Source organism: Lycium ferocissimum, chromosome 2 (assembly GCF_029784015.1).
Source record: "Lycium ferocissimum isolate CSIRO_LF1 chromosome 2, AGI_CSIRO_Lferr_CH_V1, whole genome shotgun sequence".
Taxonomy (NCBI): Eukaryota; Viridiplantae; Streptophyta; class Magnoliopsida; order Solanales; family Solanaceae; genus Lycium; species Lycium ferocissimum.
In genome coordinates, this window is record NC_081343.1 from 56142740 (window position 1) to 56167996 (window position 25257).

Genomic DNA, 25257 nt, shown 5'->3' on the forward strand with positions numbered 1-25257 from the left:
AATGAGACTGAATATAATAATATCATTGTTTAGCAATTATTATTTTCTGCTGTCATCAATTTTTGTTGTGGAAAGCACACTATATGGTGGACCAATGGAACAGACTACTCGTTATGCATAAATTGCTCTAATTATAAAATGACTTTTCAAACCAAAAACAGGTTCTTGAAAGCGAATTGAAATTGATGGATTCTCGCTATTCCTCAATTGCCATCAAAATCACTAACTTATTTAACAAATTAATGGCTCAGCACTTAACCTAAGAAATATAATTCTAAATATAGTATTCCCTCCGTCCTAATTTATATGACACTCTTTTCTTTGTAGTCAGTGCAAAAAAAAGAACACATTTTTATATTTAATAACAATTTAATTAAAAAAATTCATTTTACTTTAAATTAGATGATTTGCAGCCACACAAAAGTTACTTATTTTAGACAATAAATTTTAAAAATCTTCACTTTATTCTTAAATTTAGTGTCCAGTCAAACACACTCATAGACGGATGGAATGACACTTCTTTGCCACAAAGTAAAAGGTAAAAAAAGAAAAAAGAAAGAGGTCAAGTAGGAATAGTTTTAAGAGCCTATTTGGATGGGCTTATTTTAAGCATTTATGGAATGACACTTCTTTGCCACAAAGTAAAAGGTAAAAAAAGAAAAAAGGAAGAGGTCAAGTAGGAATAGTTTTAAATTGAAAAGGACAAAATTGAGAGTCCAAAAATAAGCGCGTCAAAATAAAATACCACGCGTGGATATATAAAACATTACATAAACATTTGTATTAAGCTAGATGCCTAGATCCAATGTACAAGCCAAAAAAACAAAAATAGCAGCCATCAAAATAGAAACAAACATTGGTTAACAATTAGTGCATCATACGAAAGTCCAATGATATTTCCTTGAACTTTCCTAGAAACCTGTCTTCATCTTCTTTCAATTTTTTCCCGCTTTCCCTTTTTCTCACTTTCTTTTGCCGTTGGAATCGTATTATCCGTTGAAAAAAGAAAGTTTGAGTCTCACTATAAACAGTTGAATAATTAAACCAAAAAACAAGAAAGAAAGAAAGAAACTTTAGATCAGATCTGAAAAACAGATATACAGTAGTTGAAGAAAAAGTGTTTAGTTGCTTAAGGAAATGCAGACAAGGTATATGGAAAAACGTGCTTTGGATCCAAGTAGTAGTGAGGAAGTTCAACCTGATAGGAAACGACCTGCTCTTGCAAGGTAATTTGCAAAAAAATATCATTTTTTTTTTAATGATTTAGTTAAGGGTAGTTTTTTCCTTAGTTATTTGTTTCTTGTTTATGTATTACTACAGTTGGGTCGTTAGAGAAATTGGTTATCATGTTAACTTAGCTGGAATTTTGAATTGGTTTGAAGAAATGTAGAGCATTTAGTGAGGATATTTCAAGAATTGTTGTGAAGAGGTGAGAATGAGGGTTCTGTTTTGTGGGGGTACTGGTAAATGAATTTTTTTAATAAGAAAAATGGGATCTTGATGAATAGTTGAGGTATTATGATGAAGATCCTTGGAGAAAATATAGTGGGAGCTTTCTTTTCTGGTTGTTTGCTGTTGACTGCAAGTGAAGGAGCTTGATAACTAGCTAGTTCTTTGTTTTGGATTATGAGAGAAAATTGAATCTCGTGCTTTGTCATAACTTCAAGCAGAGCTAGGATTTTAACTAAGGGGTTCAAAAATATAAAGAAGTAGACAAGCAAAGAAGCCAAGGAGATTCAATATCTACTATGTATACATAAAAATAATTTTCACCTTGTATATATAGTGTAATTTTTCGGCGAAGGAGGTTCGGATGAACCCCCTTGGCCCTTACTGGATCCACCCCTGACTTCAAGGCTTCAAGCACCCTATTGTTTGATCAGCTATAGCACAAAATGAGAAGAGGTTTATAGTGTAGTATGCTGTATGCTGAATGAGTACAAAATGAGAAGAGGTTCATACTGCTTAATTCATGATTCCTTTTTAAGAATATGTGTCATTTGAGGATGGAATTTAAGGATTTTGATCACGTTGCAAATAGCTTGCAACGAATATAACATGACTGCCTCTGCAAAAGTGGTGCACTAGATCAACTTCCAAATGTGGTTCCTCAGTGTTAGTTGTCAATAGGATTATCCACATTTCATATTTGCAATCATCATTCAGAGGGAAAGTTGTCTCTGTATCTCGCAGCGACACACATAGTTGAGCTTCCTGATGAAAGTCATCAGTCATCACCAAGTGTTTTTAACCCTGCAAACACTTTAGCTTCCTCTTCTGTCTGAGTGGTAGATGCCTCTCTCACTGTAGCCTATTTATGATGGTCAACTCAACCGTGTTCTTTCTTTCTGACCAAGTGACCAGTAAAAGATTTTCATTTTAGAGGTTTTTCATTTTAGAGGTCTTTATTTCTGTTGATTGTTTGTTGTGGTGTTACATGACATGAAATCATGTGACCTGGATGTCTTATATTTTTTTAGAGAAGCTGAAATTCAGTATCTGTTATAGCTTTACTCATCTTTCTGTGCACTATTCATGGTAACTTTAGCACCGTTTATTGAAAAAGTACATGGTTACTGCAGTGTCATTGTTGAAGCGCTAAAGGTGGACAGTCTGCAGAAACTATGCTCATCACTGGAGCCAATTCTTCGAAGAGTTGTAAGATTATTAGGCCCCCTTTAGAATACTCATCCTATTCATTGGGCATTACTTATGTGAAGTTTGGTTCTTAATTATATAACTACTGTGGCATGATATACATTTCCAGTAGACTCAGCGTGACAGAATTTACTTCTGAGGGAACAAAATGAAATAATTAAAACTGCAAGGTTTATGACTATAAGGCCAAGTAAATCCACTGCCAGATATTTGAGATGGACGGGCTTCTTTGAATTGATCAGTCATTGTTTAGTATTATACCATTTATTTCATATGCTGAAATATGTTCTAAAACCATGTTGTGCTTTGATCATTGTAGAATTTTTAACTAAGAACCCCCCACCCCCCTCTCTCTCTTTCACACACACACACACACACACACACACACACCAGCCAGAGCTGTCCCCATATCCTGCTTATGTGCATAGTTCCTGGTGAAAATAGATTCAAATTTTCCTGTGATATGCTTACTGAGTGCAAGAATTTACCTGTTTTTTAATTTTATTTTTGATGTGACAACATAATTTTAGTGCGTCTCTCCTCCAGTTGATCTTTTAGCAGTTTTTTTCTTGGACTCAAAATGTAATTGGAGTTGGTCTACGAAGAAAAAGACTTTTGCATGTTACCCTGGCTGTAATTCAACCTAATTTCCTTTTAGCTATAAAAGCTAAAGCGCAGAATGGTGCTAATTTTTTTCTGTGTTTGGGATGAGCAGACTATGCAAACATGTCCATTCTTGTTGTACTTGCTCAGGTTTCTTCGATACTGGCTTTTGTTTTCTTATCTATGAATATCCATTTTTGTTTACCAGGTCAGTGAAGAAGTGGAGCGTGCTTTGGCTAAACTTGGTCCTGCTAAACTTAATGCAAGGTATGGCTTCACATATCGTTCAGCAGTTTAAATTGATCATTCTGATTTCTAATTCATACCAGTGCTAGAGCAGATTGATGTTGCTAATACTATGTGTTAAACGTGTAAATTTTTTTAGCAAGTCTTCATGCCATTGGATGAATTTGACCTAATATCCCAAGTATTAGCATGACCGGAAAGTGCAGTGCGAGAACATGACCTCTATTCAATTTTGCATCAAAGCTCCATTTATCCTTTGCTTGCTTGAGCTTCTTGTGTACTCCAATTTGTTTTAATTGACTGTCCACTCTATCTCGGGATTGAATTTTACGATAACCATGCAGGGTTTCTCCAAAAAGAATTGAAGGGCCTGATGGGAGAAATCTGCAGCTTCAGTTTCGGTCCAAACTGTCACTACCTCTCTTCACAGGAGGAAAAGTAGAAGGAGAGCAGGGTTCCACGATACATGTTGTCTTGATTGATGGAAATACAAACCATGTTGTAACATCAGGTCCAGAGTCCTCAGTTAAACTAGATCTTGTTGTGCTTGAAGGAGATTTTAACAACGAGGATGATGATGGCTGGACTCAAGAAGAATTTGAGTCTCATATAGTGAAAGAGCGTGAAGGAAAGAGACCTCTTCTTGCTGGAGAATTGCAAGTGATATTGAAAGAGGGTGTTGGCACCCTTGGTGAGTTGACATTTACTGACAACTCCAGTTGGATCAGAAGCAGAAAGTTCAGGCTAGGCTTAAAAGTAGCATCAGGTTGTTGTGAGGGAATCCGCATTCGTGAGGCAAAAACGGATGCCTTCACTGTCAAGGATCATAGAGGAGAATGTAAGCCCATACAGTGTGCCCTTTTGTATGGAAATTACAGTTATGTTTGTTGAAGTTTGTGGTAACTCCATGACTGTTTCTTTACAGTGTACAAGAAACATTATCCACCTGCATTAGATGATGAAGTTTGGCGATTGGAAAAGATAGGGAAAGATGGATCCTTCCACAAGAGGCTAAATAAAGCTGGCATACATAAAGTGGAAGACTTCCTTCGACTTGTTGTCAGAGATTCGCAGAGGCTCCGAAATGTAAGAATTTCAAACTTGATAAGTTGGAGATTAGAACGATAATTGGTTGTTGTATATTAATGTTTCCGTTTTTGTTTCTCATCTTGTTATCTTAGATCCTGGGAAGCGGAATGTCAAACAAGATGTGGGATGCTCTTGTGGACCATGCGAAAACATGTGTTCTAGGTGGGAAGCTTTATGTCTACTATCCTGATGATATGAGAAATGTTGGTGTTGTTTTTAACAATATCTATGAGTTATGTGGTTTAATCTCTGGTGGACAGTATCATTCAATGGATTCTCTTACAGACAATCAGAAGGTTTGCAATCTGTAACTTTTTGTCTCTTTATAATTAATTGTCATGGATTCATCTAAACATGCTTAAGAAAAGGGGGAATAAAGAAGAAGAAAAACATGCACTCTAATTGCAACCTCCTAAAGCCACTAAGTTTTTGGTTTCTCTGATGCTTGAGAAGAAATACATACTAAATTAACTCTTAACAAGAAAAACCGATGGTTCAGAGAAGTATCTTCAATGGATGAAGAACTTGTACAGTTAATTCACCTTTTAAAACTTAGCAATCTGTTGCAGTTTCTTCATTCTTTTCTTCTTTCTCAGAGTTCATGCTTTTAGTAGATCATGATGTACTCTGATTTTATACTTTACTCTTTAACAAAATTGGCTAGAAATTGGCCTGTATTGTTTTACCAAACAGCCCATTCTCTCAACTGGGTAATGTACATCTGAAAACTGGATCTCATAAGTTGAGCCCAAATAAGCCTGCAGGCCTACTTGGGGCTTTGTGGTTCCACATGGTTACGCAACCTTCTTTTACAATGGAGTGCCAAGAGCTTGCTTTTCCCACTAATCTGTGGCCATTTTGTGAAAGTCACTACTCTTCAAGAAGCAAAAGTTATTCGTTTATAAGTTTGTCTCCTCCCAGATCACATTTAGAAGAGAGATTTTATTAATAAAAGTTACAAGTGTTGGGATGCAGTTTGCACTTTTTTGCTGTCCCCGTGACATTTCAAAACTTTGCATAGTAGTGGTCATTGGAGTTACAAGTGTTGCTATCATTTGCATAAATTGACCTTTTGGATGTTAGATTTTTTGTCCAAATATCTGATGAAGTTCTTAAGCAAACATCAAAAACTATTTGCAGGTATATGTGGATACTTTAGTAAAGAAGGCGTATGACAACTGGATGCATGTTGTTGAGTATGATGGAAAATCTCTTCTAAGCCTAGGCCAGAATAAAACGTCAGTTTCGTCTCAAAATGATCTTACAATTGGCTCCCAGAACCATTCAACCTCTTTTGATCAACAAATTAATTTACAAAGTCTTCCAGCTTCAATCTCAGCAGAGCAGCCTGCTATGAATTCAGGACTGAACATGGGAGGTATAAATATGCCTTGGTGTCTAAGATATGTTCCTGTTAAAGTGTGAATTCTGCCCGCTCTCTTTTACTGCTGTTTGGGCTTCTCTATGAATCCTGGGGGATTGGAACAATAATTCCTCACGACCTAAGATATGTTCTTCATAAATTGTGTTGAGTTCTGGCCTCTCTGCTTTTTTTGCTGTTTTGGCTTGGTTTGATTTCTTGGTGGTTGGAACAATAATTCGTCACTAGAATAGTGTCTTAACAAGAAGAAAAAGTTTCCAACCTGAAAAAAGCATAAGCATGGACATTGAATGTCAGATCATGCATTGGAAATAGTGACATGTTCATTTATTCTTGAATTTGATACCAGCAAGATTGCGTGTACATCCAATAGTTTTTTAATGGCGCTATTGTTCTTACTCATCTTTGGGTAACTTATTCCCAAATTGACTTTTTACTTGCTTGAGCTTTCTGTTCATTTAGTTAATTGTGCCTTCGTATCCTAAAAGATTTGTCTTTCTGGGCTTATTTCTGTGTACTTATATACCATGAGTCGACAACATTGTTCTAAATTTGGAACAACAGATACATTTTCTTCATCTTTCATCTGAAAGCGTTCATAACCTTTTGTTTAGTATCTAAGTTGGAACAACAGATGCATTTATACTTGTAACTTTTGGGTTTATTCATTTTGTTGTAGAGACGTACACATTATCTTCAAATTTTAAAATTGGAAAAGCTGTCCGTGTTTTCCCTAGGGCTGTAAAAGCTGTCCGTGTTTTCCCTAGGGCTGTAATATTCATGAAAGAAACTCATTGCAGGTGTCACACATATCAATTGATTTCCTGTGAATCAGCAGTTTGTTGACTCATATCAGATTTGCTTCTTTTTTTCCAATTTACATGACACTTTCTATTTTAAGACGTCCCAATTTGACATGCTTTAATTTTACAAGTTTCGAGATCTCAAATTCATTTAGGAATTTACACCAAAACCATGATTTGATACTCAAACCAACTTTTCAACAACTATCCAATTTTTTCGATTTTACTGGTATTAAATAATCTGTATCTTGGCAAATTGTTTCACATAGAAGTAGGTCTCTCAGCCTGCATTATTTACTGCTTTGCATGACATGAAGGATACATAGTTTAAGCCATGCAATTACCTGTTTAGCAAGCTAATTGACCAGATATACGATGACCTCATTACCCGCAAGGGTGGCTCAGTTGGTTGAGCATGGGGCTTTCATAATGAAGGTCTCAGGTTCGAAACCCCCTGCCTACGACAGAAGGGGATTTGCCTTCTGGGTTGAGCTCGTCACACCGGGCTTGCCTAGTGCGGGTTACCTCTCCTGTGTGGTTTGCAAGCTATTGCTCAGGAGCTGGGTTTACCCTGTGCGCACCCGAAGGGTAGCGGCTGCGGGTTCCCATGTCATCAAAAAAAAGTATACGATGACCTCATTGCCTCTTGGATTGCTATAATTCTTCCAATTTTTTACTTAATAACATGAATATTTTCTGTTACCAGGGTATAATGATAGCCTCAGTAGCAGATACACTATGCAGCCTCAGAACATGAATCTAAATGGCAATGTGCAGTTAAATGGTTCTTCATTTCCTACTCAAAACCATTTGCTAGGTACGTCACAGCAAGCTCAGCCACATGGAAGTGACAGCATGCTGGCCCTTCGCCCACCACAGCCATCAATGTCTAGCTATTTTGCTGCTAGCACGCCTAATCCTTATAAGGGAGCTGAGGACTTCTTAACAGAGGAAGAAATACGTATGAGAAGTCATGAGATGCTTGAAAATGAAGACATGCAACATCTGCTTCGTATTTTCAGCATGGGACAGGGTCATGCTTCTTCTAGTGTTGCGGAGGAGAATTACCAGTATGGATCATCATACATGCCCAACATGTCTTCTACCTTTGGTTTTGATGAGGAACGTACACGTTCTTCAGGTAAGGCTGTTGTAGGGTGGCTCAAACTCAAAGCTGCCTTGAGATGGGGGATTTTCATCAGGAAGAAAGCAGCTGAAAGAAGAGCTCAAATTGTTGAACTGGATGACTCCTAGATTTGATTTTCCCCATAGCAACCACTTGGATATGATGTTTGAGAGCTTCCTTTAAGAAGTGTATTATGGCTCTTGGAATTTGGTACGACAATCCATAAAGATCCAGTGTTGGTTTGGGACCTGGAAGCCTCTTATAACATGTACAGTTATGCCTGTCTATGGAGATTGCTCTCTCCATTAACAGAATAACATAAGCTGATGATAGTTTACTCAGCATATTATACGCAGTTGAAAGACTGGAGCAGTTTTCTTGGCTCTAGCTGAAGGGAAATCCAATGGTTTAAACCTGATTTCTACTACTGGAATGGATGGAATTGACTTCATTTCCCTTATTCTAACTCAAGATTGTAGCAATTTTAATTTTATGTTTCTGTTGACTGATGCTGCAAGTGTTTTATTGTAATGAGTTAATCAAAGAAGACATAATGTTTGCCTCATACAAACCATTTATTGTGAACAGATGATCAAAATGTGATACTGTAGACTTTCAAGAATTTGTTATATCGAATGAATAATCGTGTTTCATTGAATTTTGAATATACGAGGATATGTTGAATCTTACAATTTCGATCCAATTAGCTTGTCAATTTCGGTGTTGGTTTAGTTATAAAGGATATGTAAAAATACAAGTTTTATGATTAGTTGAGAAACATGTAGTGGCATATTTTGACTTTTCTGTTGTGGAAGGATATGATAAAAGTGAATTATACTCACAAATGAAAATGAGACTCGTGAAACTTTTTTGTGGTGTTTAAAGGCTATTTAGAATTTAGAACTTATCATTCAAGCGTAGTGAACAATATTTGGAACAACTTATAATGTAGGACAAGTTAATTTCGGAAGAATGGAAGTACTTTTAAGTGACAAATTAATATAGTAGCATCATTTACAAAAGTGTCAAAGATCTAATGTTCTTAATTTTTCGAGTTTTGTCTTCAAAAAACATGCCAAAATCTCAAGTCAGTCTGGACATAGTACTCAACTGAAGGAAATATCTCTGTCGAAAGCTGGTATAAGTTCTTAATTATACCCCTAATAAAATCCTATAAATGTTCGAAATAGTAGTAGATTCTAAAATAAACAAAAATCAGAGAAGCTTCATTGTTTGAAACCTTCCTCAGACATGGTAAGTTTGAATTGTGAATTTGGTAAAAGTCACAGTTAAAGTGGTTTTGCAAAATGATAAAAAAGTGTAGTACAAATGAATAATGGAGTTATCTCCAAAGTGACTAGTTGATTATTGTCACATGAGAGTTTAATGTTGTGCTACGTTAAATGGATTATGGAGAAATCTTAGTTCAAATTAAATATATTGCCATTTTCTAATATGAAGTAGAATTGTTAATCCTTCAGCTTTTACATCATCCAACTAATTAATGTTAAGTACCTTCAGCTTTTACATCATCCAACTAATTAATGTTAAGTAGAAATGTACAGAGAATCTACAATTAAGTGAAAAAGACACTGCCTTATCTGACCAAAATGAATAGATGGAGCAAAAGACCCAGTAAGCAGCAAGGTACTGTCAGTCTGTATCAGAAACTTCATCTTCATCTTCATCCAAAATGTAAACCAAGGCACGCTTTCTTGCAGCAAAAACACAAGCAACTCCTCTTGATGCTGATAAAGAAGATCATATTGAAATGTCAAATCACTTGCTGGGATATCCAAACCAAATTCACAATGAGCAAAGTGGTTGTTTGGTTACAGCAATTAGGAGGGTATTCCAGTATTAAATTTAGGAGTAAATTTGTCCACTGTTTGGTTGTGGTTATTAGCTAACACCAGGGAATTTTTTATATCAAACGAATAAGTGTCTAGCAATTGCCATCCCAATTACTTGAGAATTGTTAACGATAAAATCATATGGATCTTGATGAAATTCCATCTGTCATGATAGGATTCTAGTTTTCAAGTACATTTGCAATTCACAGGGGATCTATACTTCCATTTACCTAGTACTTAGAAGATAATATCCTAAACTTTGCTGTCATGGGGGTAATATATAAAGATTCTCTAAATATCATTAGCCTAGCATAGCTTGAAAGTGAAGTTCCAGTTTACTAAGAAATAGGTGCTATAGCATTCAAATGAGATGGACCAAAGATATTCAGATGTATTCATTTTTGGTATGAAGCAATTGATCACTTTAAACCCAGAATTTTCTTGGCTAGTTCTCATGAATTTGTTAGCCTCTATGGGGACTTCATATAGACACTAACAACAGTTGGAAGCTGAATAGTACAAAGATAGCCACTCACCGCTGACTGCCAGGGGAGGAACCACAGAATGAGGAATGCTTCGAACCTTTTCACTCTCCAGTTGCAGGTATATAGCAGAATCCTAGATTATCATGCAGATTAAAAATCAACATGAGTATCAATAGCAAAAAATAAGGCATCTAAGAAAGTTGATCATCTTGTTGAAGCCAAGATGAAATCAGGGGAAAAGCACTAGAGCAGTAAGTTTCTGATGTCCGGATTAACAAACCATGTAGCATGTAAATATACGCCTTTAGCTATTCCAAATTCAGTGATGCAATGGTGCAAACTGAGCAAAAACAATCCAGCCACATCACAAACTACAATGCTGAATGCATGCCATAGGATATAGAATGTCCAAGAGAAATTTATGCAAAATATTTACTGGTAGAATTTATTTATTTTTAAATGGTAAAAGTTATATTTAGAGTAATGATGTCATATACCTGAAGTTCGTGAAGCTTCCAAGAATTGAGAGCGTTGGATCTTGAAAGAGATACAAATGGGAGTTCACCAGCTTGTAGAATCATCATGTAAGCATTTCCAGAGCTCTCAGAAGTGGTTGCAGTTTCGTTTAATAGTAAAACGATTTGACCCTCCTGCTTTGAATGATGACATTTCATATGGCAGTTAAAGAGGTAGGAAAACATGTAGGTTACAGAAAATTAATAGCAGGTGAGAATTTTCCACTTACTTTATAAAGTGAGAGATCAATACAGTGATATCCATCAGGAATACATAAAAGGGCTGCTTCTACTGGATTGCTATCCACTTTAACCAAATCACGTGTAAGGCCCCTGACAATACCTATGCAGTTTGTGACTGGAAAAGAATCATCTGGTAATTTGAAGGATATGTAGCCAGTGAGCGTCTGTTGATGTATTTCACTCTCTGAAGCATCATGCAAAATGTCCTGACAAATAAAAAGGGAACATAAGGTTTTCTCTCATCCATGAGAGATTATTAACTCTCGACAGCTCCAAGAATAATCAGGTATAACTAATACACGTCGAATGTTCAGTTACAGCTACAGAGAGATTTAAGCTTTCAGAAAATTTTATCGAGAATCGAGACAATGATTATCATAATTTTGTCATCGTAGTTTTGGCCTTTTTGTACTCCTACATATCGAAATCTTGATGAAGTCTTTTTGAAGCTCCACCAATTTTTTCATGATTCATTATTATACACGCGCTGAGAACAAATCATATGTTCATAACTCTCCCCTTCGAGTTGGTTATTTTTTGTTTGAAAATTTTGTTTTTAATACCAATTAACCTAATAATATCAAATAGAGAAAAGGAATAACCAATACAAGGAAAGAAAAGTAAGAATCTTAGGAAGACCAAACGGAAGTGGCTTATTACTCGACAAGGTTATTCATATAAATTGATAGTACAAGTACCTCATAGTAGGATACTGATGCAGGAACCATGTGAGGCTTTAGTTTTGAAGAAGATGCAATAGGAAAAAGTGGCAGCAGATCCTCACAAAGTAACTTTTCCGAAATAGTAGAAAATGGCATCTCGAAAGCATCTTTGAAACTGCAATTCAGCTATCAGATTAACCATTTGAACCATAGATAAAGATATACCACAAAATTTGAGTGTTTCGTTTAGTCTGACAAAAAGGAAATGCCTTCAAGAGGTCATGTTAAGCTTTCAGAAGTTTAGTCATAAAATGTTGACTAATGTGATATTACAGTTACAATCAATGGAAAGCGAAGGTATTCAACCAAAAATGCATCTCATTATTTTTTTTTATTTTTTATTTTTTTGTGAGAAGGTAACAACTGTTTTATATATCCAGGAAAAAACTGCACCAAGTTAATGCAGTCCAAAGTAATTACAAAATGCTATAGATCAGTCTCCTATTCCTTTGGTTCACAAGGTTCCTATAACATCTACAAAATGCATCTCATTAGAGAGAATCATTATATTCTCCTTTAAATGGCAGAAAGAAAGGAAATACAAATCTTTACTTTTAATGGCCTCCAACTGAAAATACTATTTCTAGATCCTCAATGAAATCTCCAATATAAGGAAGATAAACTCGTGAAGTAATAAAAAGTTGACCTTTTATTCTGCATTAAATGGAGATGAATTTTGTATCTTTGTTCTGGTATTGTTGCATTCAACCATTAAAGCTCCATGCTGGGCAGTGGGCATTACTAATAAATCACCAATAAGCAGTAATTAAGCTAGACAGAAATGGACCTCCCCATTGTTTGGATCAACAGTTGGACATATGATGTCCAAACACAGAGATAAAGGCCCGTGCTGGGCAGTGGGCACTCTACATTAATAAAACGCCAATAAGCCGTAATTAAGCTGGACAAAGTTGAATTCCCGTGTGTCTGGACCAACAGTTAGGCACATGATATCCAAACACAGAGATACCAGACAGCAAGCGACTATTAAGAATGCAGCAACAAATAAAACATGATCTGGGATGTATACACACTCTGCATTCACTAATTCTTTCCCAATTTTTTGGTCTGTTGGCACTGTAAGAGTATCAATAAATTCAGCTAATCAATATCCACCGCATGCTCATATAGCCAATATTTGATCAGGAAAAAGTAACAAATAAATAAACAAACATGGGCAAAGCCCCACGTGCAGTTGGGATATTTAACAGCAATCACTACACCGCAGGAAAGATTCTAACAAATATTATGCACGAATCCAGGAGCGAAAAAAATAAAAAGGTGTACCATGCCTCCATTTGTTGAAATTCTTGTGAAAGCGTCCTTTTCAAATATTCTAGATCTGAAAACCCTCCAAAATGTGCTAGTTGTTTAATTCTTTGCATCGTTTCCCTAATTCACAAAGAACATAACTTTTAGAATTACAACATTTATACAAGAGCAGAACAGGGCTCAGCACAAAAAAAAAAAAAAAAAAAAAAGTGAAACACAAGTAGATGAAACTAGTTTATTCTGATTCTGGAGTGAGTTCAAAAGAGTATAATAGTTTCCAATTTTTTTGATAACCATAATAGTTTCCAAATTATCCACACGCAAAAAAAGAAAGTTAACATTGTGAATTAACAAGCAATGATCTTCAAATGAATCCCAAAAGAACAAGAGTTTGGAGTACTGGAATAATTTGACATGAAATTCGGGATAGCAAAATCCTACACCTAATCAAATTCTGACTTTTGATGCTTCAGATTATTGACATTTCTAAGCTTGTTGGATCCTGGTTATTCCAACATGCTCCATTGACTTTTTCATCATATTAGGTTAGCAGGAACTTTACAGCTGCATCAAACTATCATGGAACTTTCAAGTTCTCAACATAGTAGTAGAGAAACCAAGTATGTACCATTTTGGATTGATTAGTTGCAAAATAAAACAAAACAAATAAAAAAGAATACGTTTTCAGACATTCAATAATTGGAAATTTTTCTTTATATTTAGTCCAGTTCAAGAACTTTCAGTAGTCAATGTTATTTAAGAATGTCTTGGTCCAATCTGTGGCATCTATACAATTCTGAAAGTTCTTCAGTCGCCTGACTTCTCTTTCCAGGCTCTCCGACTTCTCATAGAAAAGACATAACTGCCATTCCTTTTCCAAGTGCCTTAATTCAACCCAACTTTTTGGTCAATAGTCATGGAAAAGGAGCCAAAATATATATTTATAGTAATGAGTAACTCCACCTTAGGACAAACGAAAAAATTTGCAGTGAGGCTCTAGTTTTTCCTCAGCCCCCATGGGCAAGCAAAAGAGAAATGGAAAGAGGCAATGAACATAGGAAAGTGTTTCTTCTACTGTTACTAACTTAAATAAAGGTCAAACCTTAAAATAAAACATAACCATAGTTGAGAATAAAACATAATAACTTATCTCATACACAAACTTATTTTTTCTGAAGTACTACTTACAAGTCTACTTCAACACTCCTATCTGCCTCAGAAAGCTCCAGTAACTGCTTTACAGGATCTTGATCATACAGGAACTTCAAGAATATAATAACAAGTTCACTGTCAAAACAAAGCACAGGGAAGAACATTCAACATTAAAACCAAGTGATACCATTTATAAGTTGATACAAAATTGATAAATGGTGGAAACAAGTAAGAAGTTGTGAAAGTTAAACCTATTAAAAGGTAGCTGATCACTTGGTTCAGCCATTAGAATCTTCACAGATTTCAGAAGCCAGCTGAAGAAATTTGAAAACTGAGAACAAGACTAATTAGAACCATTATAATAATCAGAAGATGGAAAAAATGACTACAAATTTAGAAAAGCTAAAGCTTCAAGAAAAGAACAAACATCAGCAGAGCATTGAGATGTCCTCAATTTTGTCACTTATGTTTATATAGTGTTCTAACTCCACGTGCCACTAACATAGAAAGAACTATATAGCTACATAAAAGAAGGCTGTTTTGACAATCGAGATCTACTTTATAATATATAGCATTACTTATGAAGAAGGTCAAAAGAAAGCCTTGCTCTGTCAATATGGTATCATGCAAATTTTATGTAGAACAAGATCATTAGGACTGAAATCTATATCAGGAAAATATAGAATAACACAATTCTAGCATTTAAGTTTTTCACACCTTTTTTTTTTTTTTGAGAATTGGTAGGTAAGTGGTAAGTTTTTCATACTTATGAGATTTTCCCTTTTCAGACAAAGTAACAAACATTTCATGCTAAAAAGAAAACATTTTCTCCTCTATATCTTGAAAAACAAACTCAGAAATCATATTACAGTCCCCTTACTGGCAGAATAAATCAGAACTGATTTAAGCACAGGAGACATAGGACTAAATATATATAACAAGCACGCTCCTACTCAAGAAATAGTACGACGAGTAGTAGTACACAAATAAATTTTTTACCTGCTGGACAACAGAAGCTAAAACCCTCATAAAACGTTCCACCTGTACGAGTAACATGCCAGCCCTTTCTGTAGCATTATCCATCAACTTCTCATCCAAGCCAATACCTTTATAGCGTGCACGCCATTTTGAAAGCCCTCTCAGTTCTCCAATTCTGAATCCAATAATTTCTGCAGCAGGCTGGAAACAGGAGCTAAGTTCTCAAAGCATCAAGGAAATTGACAAAAGTAAATAGTATAACTTAAAGAAAGCAGGATTACTTAATTGATATTTCAATATTATCACCAACCACCATTAATGACTACGTTGAGTAAATGGAGATAGTTTTCCATTTTGTTTTTTGATAAGGTAAATAATTTTATTAACAATTGGGTCACATGCCGTATTTTCTTCACAGCAGTTATAGAAACTTGCCTAAATATAAGTAGAATCAGTGCTTTGAAAAAGAACAAGAGCAAAAGAGCCTCATCTCCTTACACAACTAGTTACCATTTTATACTTTACCCACTAAAATCAACTAATAATCGCAATCTTTTCTTAGACTCATCAAGAGACAAGCACAACATTTTTTATTTTTTGATAAAGTAAAGAGAAGCACATCAGATAACTACACCATGGTTAACCTTTAACTCCAACAAGCAGACAAAACCAGACTTTCTTTTAAAGAAAAAGTCAACTATAAAAACGATACTGCATTCAGATTTTGAGCTGCTTCCCAAGCAGAAAAAAAGGCAATCAAACATCTACTAGGCCAATAAGAGTTGGTTAAACTGTGATACTGTAACGACCCAGCCCTCTAGTGATATTGTCCGCTTTGGGTCTAGGCCTGCATGGCTTTAAAACGCGTCACTAGGAGCTAAGGCCTGCTTACTTATATACCCAGCATCTCTCTTGTGTTTTGCCGATGTGAGGCTTTCCTCCTAAGCTGGGGCGTCACATACACCCCCCTTATGGACTCAGCGTCCTCGCTAAGGTTTGCCCCACCGTATGGGATTTGCCTAGACTCAGCACTGAGGTTTGCCTCGCCTACCTGGGATTTGCCTAAACTCAGTTGAACTGTGACCCACCATCGACAAGGCTGACATAAGAGTGACTCTGATACCATTTGTAACGACCCAGCCCGCTAGTGATATTATCTGCTTTCAGCTTAGGCCCGCATGGCTTTAAAACGCGTCACTAGGATCTAAGGCTTGCTTACTTATATACCCAACATCTCTCTTGTGTTTTGCCGATGTGGGAATTTCCTCCTAAGCTGGGGCGTCACAGATACTCTATGCTACTCTGAGGCAGTTTTAGCGTGGACCGTGGGTATCATCTGAAAATTATTCTATGAAATATTATAGAATCTGAGACAGACTTATCTTAGGATAAATGCAATTTTGTGCAGTTCTGGCACCAAGAAAATAATTATCTTCGTTTTACAAATTTAAAACAGAAAAAAATTAAGGGCACCTGTAGATGATCAAGAACAATTAACTGAAGCTCTTTCCCCGCACCATTAACTGTCTTTGCTACCCGCTTGAGACCCTGGCAACAGTAGTTAAATAAATTAAAAAAATTGAGCCAGTCATTCCTCTCCTTATTTAAATGTTCCTGTGGAAGAGGTCATACCGCCTCACCAAGAGAATTTTCTAAAAACTGATGAAGTGGAGGACTGGCCCTGGCGCCACCTAAAAGGCTTAGAAACTCATCCTGGGGAGTAGAATCAAGTCCTATGTGGAAATAGAAAACAAAATTTTAACATCAACAAAGAAGAGAAGGAAATCATTAAGGTTGAGTTTTGGATTTTGAGCATTACCATGGTCCACTATCAATGTGGATACACTGTTGAACTTCTCGTGAAATGTGTGCATAGCATCAGACCATATTTTAGACATGACTGATAGTGATGTCCGGAAGACTTCACTCAGATCTTCAATGTTGGAAGCCTGTTGGGCAACCTGGTGAAGTTCAGTTTTCCTGGAGTTGGTTGGTTACAGCAGTTAAGATACATGCCAAATAAAAACCATATCAACAAAACATAATTCAAGCAGTTCGTTTAAGGGCAAAATCATATACCACGCCAGAATCCAAGTATGATAGTCGGAATCTTTGGTTAGCATGAAAACATATATTGCCACTATTGTAAATGGTCAAATACAAATTGTATTACAGTAATAAGGAGTTATGCAGGTGCTAAGTCTGAACCCGCCTGATAACTTTGCACACCTTGTCACCTTCATGGCACACACGAGAGCTCCACACCAAGTGCTTCGCCCAACCCTTCCAACATCCTCTGCTAAATAAGGTCATGATTCGGCCATTTGATATTTATTTATGCGACTGGCTCCACCAAAAGGACACCTTCATCTTAATGTAAAAAGGCGTGGCTCCATAGAAAGTCCTCCACCAAAAGCCCCTTAAGAGCCCCCACCTGAAGGAACTAAGCCCTCTGATCCAACAAGGGCTACACCACTCAGTGAGAGCAAATAAGTTATAAGGCACTCAATCCCACAATGCAGGAAATCCAGGAAGTTTTTGGAGCAATAATGTGAGCAAAAATGTCGGAGAAAGTCCATTATGGCGAACCTAAAACTAGGATACATTCTGCTGTCTTTGTATTACTATACTTGTATAAACTACTCTGCTGGGAGCCAGGAGTCATAAAATTGAGGCATGTCCTTGCAGGTCCTACACACCCTATCAAGATCTACTTAACAGAGAGAGTGTGTAGGTATGTTCGACCACTAAAAAGTTTAAATCCTATGCCATGTCAAAGTAGCCCATGAAATCCACAGTGCTTCCTCTTGACAGAGACTCATAAGCCTCAAGCATGTCTGAATACTGTAACTCCGTGTTGAAAGGTCCTTTCTATGCGTCAAATATAGCCAAGTCCCATGGAAAGTAATAATGCTTTAAGGACTATCAACATTGTCCCAACAAGTCGCGCCTCAAATGGACGCGCACATGACCGGCATCAGATGCCTTCAACTTCCACCAAGCGAACCAAAGACATACTATTTCCAACCAATACCCAATACATACGATAACTATATATTACTCTTATACAAATTCTCTTGTTTCTCATGCTTTTTTCTCTAAAGACAGGGAATTCTACATCAATTGCTTATATGATTTCTTCTTTAATTAGAGATTCTTTAAAGATTTCTATTCTTAAATCATATCAAGCTAATCAAAACAAAATACTTGGCTCTCTTTGCCCTCAACATAAATTCAAGTTTCATTCACAAATGCCATATGAGTACCCATACTAATATCCAAAAGACACATCCAACTAACATCTGTGGAGCCTCTATGACACACTGAAAGAAAAACAAATTCTAACTGCTGTAACCAGGCCCATTCTTTCTGGAGAATGTTACTCTTCTTCCAAGTAGCGTCCCTCCAGTCAACCAACTTCTATATATATACACCCTCAACTTCATGGGTCATAGCTATCAAGACTATTTAGCTCAAGGCTCTCTCTCTCTCTTTCTAAATTGCCTTTACTTTTCTGCCTAATCTCTCTTTTATTTTTTATTTTTTCAGTCAGACTACTCTTTCTGCCTATTCTCAGTTCTCAACGAACCAGCTGCCCAAATTAATGACCCCTACTCTCAATTCAGTATTGTCAAACTGCTAATGGTGGAAAATCACCCAGTACCTACAAAAACACAATGTGTCACAGATATGATACATTCTGCCCTGTCAAATTTCCATTTTGGTTCTTTTAATGCATAAAACAAAATTTGCCAGCATTTTATTCCAATTTTTTTTTTTTTTGAAACTGGTAACTATCATTTTATTCCAATATTCAAGTTCCTTTTTATAATTTCCGCATAAATCCAATGCAAGTAAAAGTCAAATTATCTCAATTGTCATCATCTATGACATGATGACAATTGTCTCAGAACCAACATTTGCTGGTTGCTGCAAAATAGAGTATTTTCACATCTTAAAACAGGAGATGAAAACTCATAAAGTTTCGCTTTACAACTACCTTTTGGAAAATATTGTAGTATTGAGGACTAAGCAGTGATAGCCAAGTAACCCATGATGTCCTTCACCTTGATCAACCTCGTCAGTGATCAGCTCCCCATTGCACAAAACTACTAAATGGCATAGATCTTTAGACAAGGCCACCTTCAATGACATCAGAAGAAAACACAGAATGTTTTTAACCGATTGAGAAAATAACTCAGCCCTCTGAAATAATTTCCCTTTCAACAATCACAATATCAGGGAAGAAAGTTAAGAATCAGACATACTTCTCTGCTAAGCTCGTAATAGTTAATAACAAAGTTCAAGGTGACGCTACCACATAGCCTGTTCTCGGTTTATTTCCGACCAAAGGCGGACCCAGGATTTTTAGACGGCGGGGACACCATTATCTTAACATACACGGCAACAAAATTTTTAATGACGACTGAGGGATAAAAATTGTGTTGGAGCCGAGATTTGATCTCGGGTGGTGACCAGTGAGCACTCAGGGGCACTCCTACCAACTGAACTACTTTTACAATTATGTTTGAGGGGTCCTTTTAAAATATATCTTAATTTTTTAAGGTGTGTATATATATATATAGGGTTTTTTTCGAAGTTGGGGGGCACGTGTCCCCCCACCCAACACGTTGGGTCCGCCCCTGTTTCCGACCATTTTCACTAACTTCTCCTTAGAGAATCACTTTGTGCTTATCTCAATATTGATTCAACCAGGAATTTATCATCAGCATTATTATCAGTAGTTTTCTTGAACGATAGACGTAAAGTAGCATTCCCCATCAGTTAGCTTAAGTTCTACTACTAAGTCTTACCCTCACCAAGTCAGTTATAAGCCAGTGGGCTAAGAACGTTTTCTAGCACTGCAATTTCAAGAATTATTAGACATAAGATTTGGTAGTTCTCCTTTTTGAATATGCATTCCACGAATATGCATAGTGAGAACGATGAATAGGGTCTAGGCATGAAATTGGCACATTATGCGCAAATAATTCCCTTCACAAGTCACATCCAAAGTGCTAATTCCTAATTGCTAAAGCCGTCATCATTTTTTGGAATGTGTTAACACTGTCAAGTTTTGAGCAACCAAAGCTGGTTGTGCATAAGCATCTTTTATCACTATCACTATTTTTCTTTTTAAATTACTATCACTATTTACTATTGTTTTGTGGTGTTTGAGACTGTTCTGTTACTATAGTGACCGAGCTTCTTCCCCATATCAATTCCAATAAAATTATTTGAATGGAAACTAAAATAAAATATCAATGTGAATAACCAGGACACAACAAGAAGTGTCATTGAACAAGACATAAATCCTTCAACCTTTGGATTACTAAGAGATCATAACACCGTTGACAACAAACGAAACAATACCTTACAAATGGAAGCATTCAGAAGTCGGCTAGCAACGTTGCTGCTTGAAAGTGAACTGGAGACGACAAGGTTGTGTATATTCTAGTGAGCAAGTCCAAATAATCCACATAGAAGAAAGAAAGAAAGTATCACACAATTGGTCAAAAGACAGGTGAAATAAAAACAGATATAAGCTCTGGAAAAAACCACCATAACCTCCCCAATGATGACAAAAAACTTACAACTGTCCCTATTGGAAATATGCCAAAGATATTGAAGCAGATACTTCCATCCTTGTCCCCGCTACATAAAATATTATATCTTTGATGTGAAGAATTTGATAGCTCCTGGAAAGAATCTTCTCCATCATCCATGAAGCCACTATCCCCAGGTACAAGTCCAGGCATCTTAGGAACTCTAGGGGGAGGAGGAAAGAACCGTGAAGTTCGATCTTCATAACTGGAGGCGTTACTGTTCTTGTCCTAAATTCAAAGAGATAAGAGTTACAAGCTCAGGAGAAGTGAAACAAAAATACCAAGATTTAAGAAGGCACATAAAGAGATGCACTAAAATATATGTGGAAGCCCTCCGAACTAATAAGTACCATAGCATAAAGTTTCAGGTTCTACAAAAAGGCAGTAACTCTGCAAGTCATCTTAATATCAAATCTGCATAGCAGCTCTGGTATATTTTTTGGGCCATTGGCCCTTGTAGACGCCGTAAAATTTACTATGACATTTTTCAAGCTTTCGGTCCAGTACATTGTCTCAACAGAGATAACAAAAATCAAGATATGCAGTTCCCCAACAGCAAAATACTGCACACTGACAGTCGGAGACAATTCATCTGATCCTGGAACAGTGGAACTAGAGATAATACTTAGGGAAATTCAATTCAGCAAGAAAATTTAACAATTCTTTAAGCTTCTTAAGTTAAGATGAGATGAAAAGAAATCAAAAATAGCTTCACCATGGAGCATAAACCAAATCTGCTTGTGGATGCTAAATGGCTTTTTTTCGGGTAAAATAGATCGATGTTAATGGCTGCTGTGGTAGGAAGGGACTTTGTTAACACGAGAATGAGAGGGCACTTTGCCTTTTAATTTTGATATACTTTCGAATAAGGAACTATTTTCCTTTACTCAATGCGACCGAAATAAAGCAGCTAAGTTCACAAACGAAAGCCCAAATAAAGTCAGACCCCAACTGGCTGACGTTTAATCCTTGCATAATAAATAACAACTGCATCAAGATTGACACTACCATTAACCACGGAAAAGTAGTCTGTCAAAAAAAAAAAAAAAAAAAAAAAAAAGTAAAACCTTTTTCCCATCCTCCTCCCAATGGAGACACACAACATCAGCCGAGTGGGACTTTATGTTTCTCAACAGCTTCCCATTCTGCACGGAAAGAGTCCAATGAGAAAACAGTATGTAGAGAAAACAGAAGAGAATGAACCAACAATATCTGATTGAAAGGGACAAATCTTAACTTAAAGGCTCAAGTCAACGAAATGAAATTCTTCTCACTCAACCTAATCCTGATGAAATCAACCAAGCCCTTGAAAAATAATGTTATTTAGCAAATTATTCGGTGTAAACATAATGGTTTGTTTTCTCTAATTTGCAACTAAATAAACAAAGCAGATTAAGGCTCTCTAATATTGTAGGAGTATTCATTTTGACAAAATGCAAAACTTTGAGCTTACGTAAATAAGATCCTCAAAGAAGTTCTGTCACATCCTTGCAAGATGCAATATCTTATAAGATATGTTTAATGGAAGCATATGGAAATTGGCAACAACTTAAAATGAGCTAGAGAAGTTTGAAAACAATTGGATGAACTCATCTTATCAAGTGATTTATTTTCAAATAGTTATTTGCTACCTCATGGCATAACTTATTTCTTCTTTGTTTTTACAATCAAGAAATAAAATAATCCAATATAGATACAAGGATCATCTAATGTTAAATATCTTCGATCATGCAGCTACCATATTTTGATTAAACAGATTCATGAAGTACTTAAACTAACAAATATCTGCACTAAGAAAAGCATCCTTTATATCATCAAACTCACTTCTACATCATGCAGGGAAATGGTCCCATCTTCAAGCCCAACTGCAATTGCTTTCCCATCAGGACGCCAACATATGGATGTGATGTTCTTTCCTAATAGATAAAATTCCATGAGTCAATATTTAAGATAGGAGATCAATGTTGTAACTTAACATCTTTGACACTGGAAAAGGACCAAGCATGCCAAATTGAACATGGAATAGGATCAATTTTGAGATTAAACATGGCAAACTTAATATCTTTTCCCCTCCTATCAGGAATACAGCAAATCATAGTCTTTCTGCCTGCACACAAAAATTGTCCTAACAACCAAACCATCAAATACCTATAGAAACATTTCACAATATTTAATATGCAGTGTCTTCGCCAAATCCAGCTAAATCGATGTTGTATTACTAAAAATTCCTTTTACTGGGTCAGTTTGCATGAACTTCAACTAATACATCACCCAAACTACTAAAACTAGGGCTGGCAACATGGTTCATAAAAGAACAAGTAACCATCCAATCCGGCCCATTAAACATGGCTTGGATAACTGACCATTTGAAAATGCCTCAGACATGGATATTATCCATATTACTCCCTCCGGTTCAAAATAAGTGTCCACTTAGCCTTTTGATTTTGGTTCAAATAAGTGTCCACTTACATAATCAAGAGGCAAGAGTCATATTAATTAAGAGTAATTTAGTCAAAATACCTATTTTTTCTAGGAGTTAGTGTTTTCATAAGGGGTGTGAAAAAGCTAAGTGGACACTTATTTTGAACCGGAGGGAGTATCCACTAAAAAATGGATATCCATATTATCGATACCCATATGTCTGCTTGTTATTTTTCATGGGTTCTTGCTTTGTAGAAGTCTAAGGTTATTTTAGCTTTTAGTTTATGTTCTCACTTCTCACCTAACTATTCCTGAAACCATTGATATATTATGGATATCCGTCGGTAAACCCATTTTTAATCCGTGTTAAATGGGCAGGTCAAATATTTTATCCGTTTTTGTTTAACCCATTTTGACCCGCCCATATCCAATCCGACCCACCCGTTTGGCAGTCCTAGCTTACAACCAAAAGTAGAGGTGTCAGCAAACCTGCCTACCAACTACACTGAAAACTTTAATTAACAAATAGAAAAATGGAAAAACAAAATAAAAGTAGCATAAAGATAAAGAAAGGGGGTACCAGGTGTAACAGTCCAAAGCCTTTGCCAATTGAAACGATGAAGAAGAAGCTTAGAGTCATCAGTAACCATAGCAAGTAAATCTTTTTCTGGGTTCCATTCAGCTATTTTAATCTGCAAATATAGAAGAAGATTAAGAAGAATAATCATCATACAAAAATGTTTACAAGTATACATGTGGGTGGGATTAGTGGGACCTGAGAAGCTATGGGTTTGTCGAACTGAAGTTGAAATGGAACAACTCTTTGAGTTTCATCTGTTTCCATGGCTTCTACTTTGTCAGAAACAGGGCGGGGTTTTGGGTTTTTCTTCTTCCTAAATTTGAATTGGGCCACCAAAGGTAAAAAGAAAATTAAAAGGGACTGTGGAAGTAAAGTATTTATACTTCCATTTGTTTTTTCAACTTATTTATATACTCCTTTTCTTTTCTTTTTTTGCATACGTTTTTGTAAGTAATTAGATCATTAGATTAGAGTAAAAGAAAAGATATTTCTATTTCTACTATATTAGAAAAGTTGGTGGTTGAAGTCGACCAAACCACTCTTCTAATATAGTTAAAATAATTAAGATGGGGTTCACATAAAAATAAAAAAATAAAAATAATTAAGATGGGTCCACGAAGAACTAGGAGATAATTGGCAAAAAAAAAAGAGATATTTAAATAATGATAATAAGTTCAGAAAATAATAAAAGTACGTTTAGAGAAAATTTAAAGAAGAGAAAGGAAAAAAATAATGATTTAAATTGAACACAAAAACCGCTAAAGAAGTCATAAAACCAAAAGATTTAAAACTTATACCTTTGGGTAAGGATAAAAATGCACTAATTTTAGACACATACGTCTCACACAAATAATGAGGAATAACATCAAGAAGACGAAATATGAACTGGCCAAGAAATGTATACACATATTTTCTTAAAATGATGAAGTTGGTCTATACTTAAAAATTTAAGACTATAACAGATGCTAACACACTTAAAGCAAAATGTTGTTGAGTAGAAAGAAAGAGATGATGGCATGAAACTCGGTAGGAGAAGTTGTATTTTAAATCTTTCAATTGGGAACCAAACTAAGAAAGTTATATATGGGAGAAGCGGACTAAGTAAAATAATTTATTGATATTTTTAATTAATTGAATTATGATACTTTATATAATAAAAATTCCATAATTATATTACTAAAAGGTCCTCTCTCTGTCCTAATTTATCTGACATAGTTTGACTAGACACGAAGTTTAAAAAAGAAAGGAAAGATCTTTGAAACTTGTGGTCTAAAACAACTCATAGATATTTGTGTGGATTTAAATCATTTCATTAAAGGTAAAAAGGAAAGTTTCAAGTTAAATAATTTCTAAACATAAAAATATATCATTCCTTTTTAGACAGACTAAAAAGAAAAGTGTGATACTATTTTTTGTATTAGGCCCGTGCTAGCACGGGCTTTCATCATCTAGTTTTTAAAGGAAAAAACCTGATTTTTTTGGGTGAATTGATTAAATAACCCTCTAGAAAATATAACAGACAGT

At 35.8% G+C, this 25257-nt stretch overlaps 2 protein-coding genes across 2 annotated transcripts; one reads left to right on the top strand and one right to left on the bottom strand.

The window, feature by feature from the left end:
* The first annotated feature begins 797 nt into the window (after positions 1–797).
* Positions 798–8564, top strand: LOC132046087 (calmodulin-binding protein 60 B-like). Its single transcript, XM_059436635.1, has 8 exons — positions 798–1226; positions 2583–2658; positions 3470–3528; positions 3852–4345; positions 4433–4593; positions 4689–4892; positions 5737–5974; positions 7487–8564. Exons 1-8 carry the CDS (start codon positions 1138–1140, stop codon positions 8032–8034), a joined length of 1869 nt encoding a protein of 622 aa, XP_059292618.1. The 5' UTR covers positions 798–1137; the 3' UTR covers positions 8035–8564.
* A 763-nt stretch (positions 8565–9327) lies between these two features.
* On the bottom strand, positions 9328–24107 carry LOC132046094 (anaphase-promoting complex subunit 4). The gene is made up of 20 exons (XM_059436641.1): positions 23929–24107; positions 23734–23845; positions 22557–22648; positions 21800–21877; positions 20721–20960; positions 20500–20580; positions 19127–19269; positions 16946–17106; positions 16759–16859; positions 16600–16674; positions 15148–15327; positions 14400–14479; positions 14185–14283; positions 13012–13116; positions 11701–11839; positions 10990–11208; positions 10742–10894; positions 10296–10377; positions 9422–9654; positions 9328–9381 (listed from the first exon to the last, which is right to left on the bottom strand). Exons 1-19 carry the CDS (start codon positions 23995–23997, stop codon positions 9560–9562), a joined length of 2304 nt encoding a protein of 767 aa, XP_059292624.1. The 5' UTR covers positions 23998–24107; the 3' UTR covers positions 9328–9381; positions 9422–9559.
* Positions 24108–25257: the final 1150 nt, after the last annotated feature.

Coding starts and splice junctions, on each gene's coding strand:
- LOC132046087 (XM_059436635.1), top strand. CDS start 1,138: ATGCAGACAAGGTATATGGAAAAACGTGCTTTGGATCCAAGTAGTAGT. Junction 3,529..3,851: donor CCTGCTAAACTTAATGCAAG/GTATGGCTTCAC, acceptor ATAACCATGCAG/GGTTTCTCCAAAAAGAATTG. Junction 4,594..4,688: donor ATTCGCAGAGGCTCCGAAAT/GTAAGAATTTCA, acceptor TTGTTATCTTAG/ATCCTGGGAAGCGGAATGTC.
- LOC132046094 (XM_059436641.1), bottom strand. CDS start 23,997: ATGGAAACAGATGAAACTCAAAGAGTTGTTCCATTTCAACTTCAGTTC. Junction 16,860..16,945: donor CACATTGATAGTGGACCATG/GTAATGCTCAAA, acceptor ATTTCCACATAG/GACTTGATTCTACTCCCCAG. Junction 11,840..13,011: donor TTTCAACAAATGGAGGCATG/GTACACCTTTTT, acceptor GCTGAATTGCAG/TTTCAAAGATGCTTTCGAGA.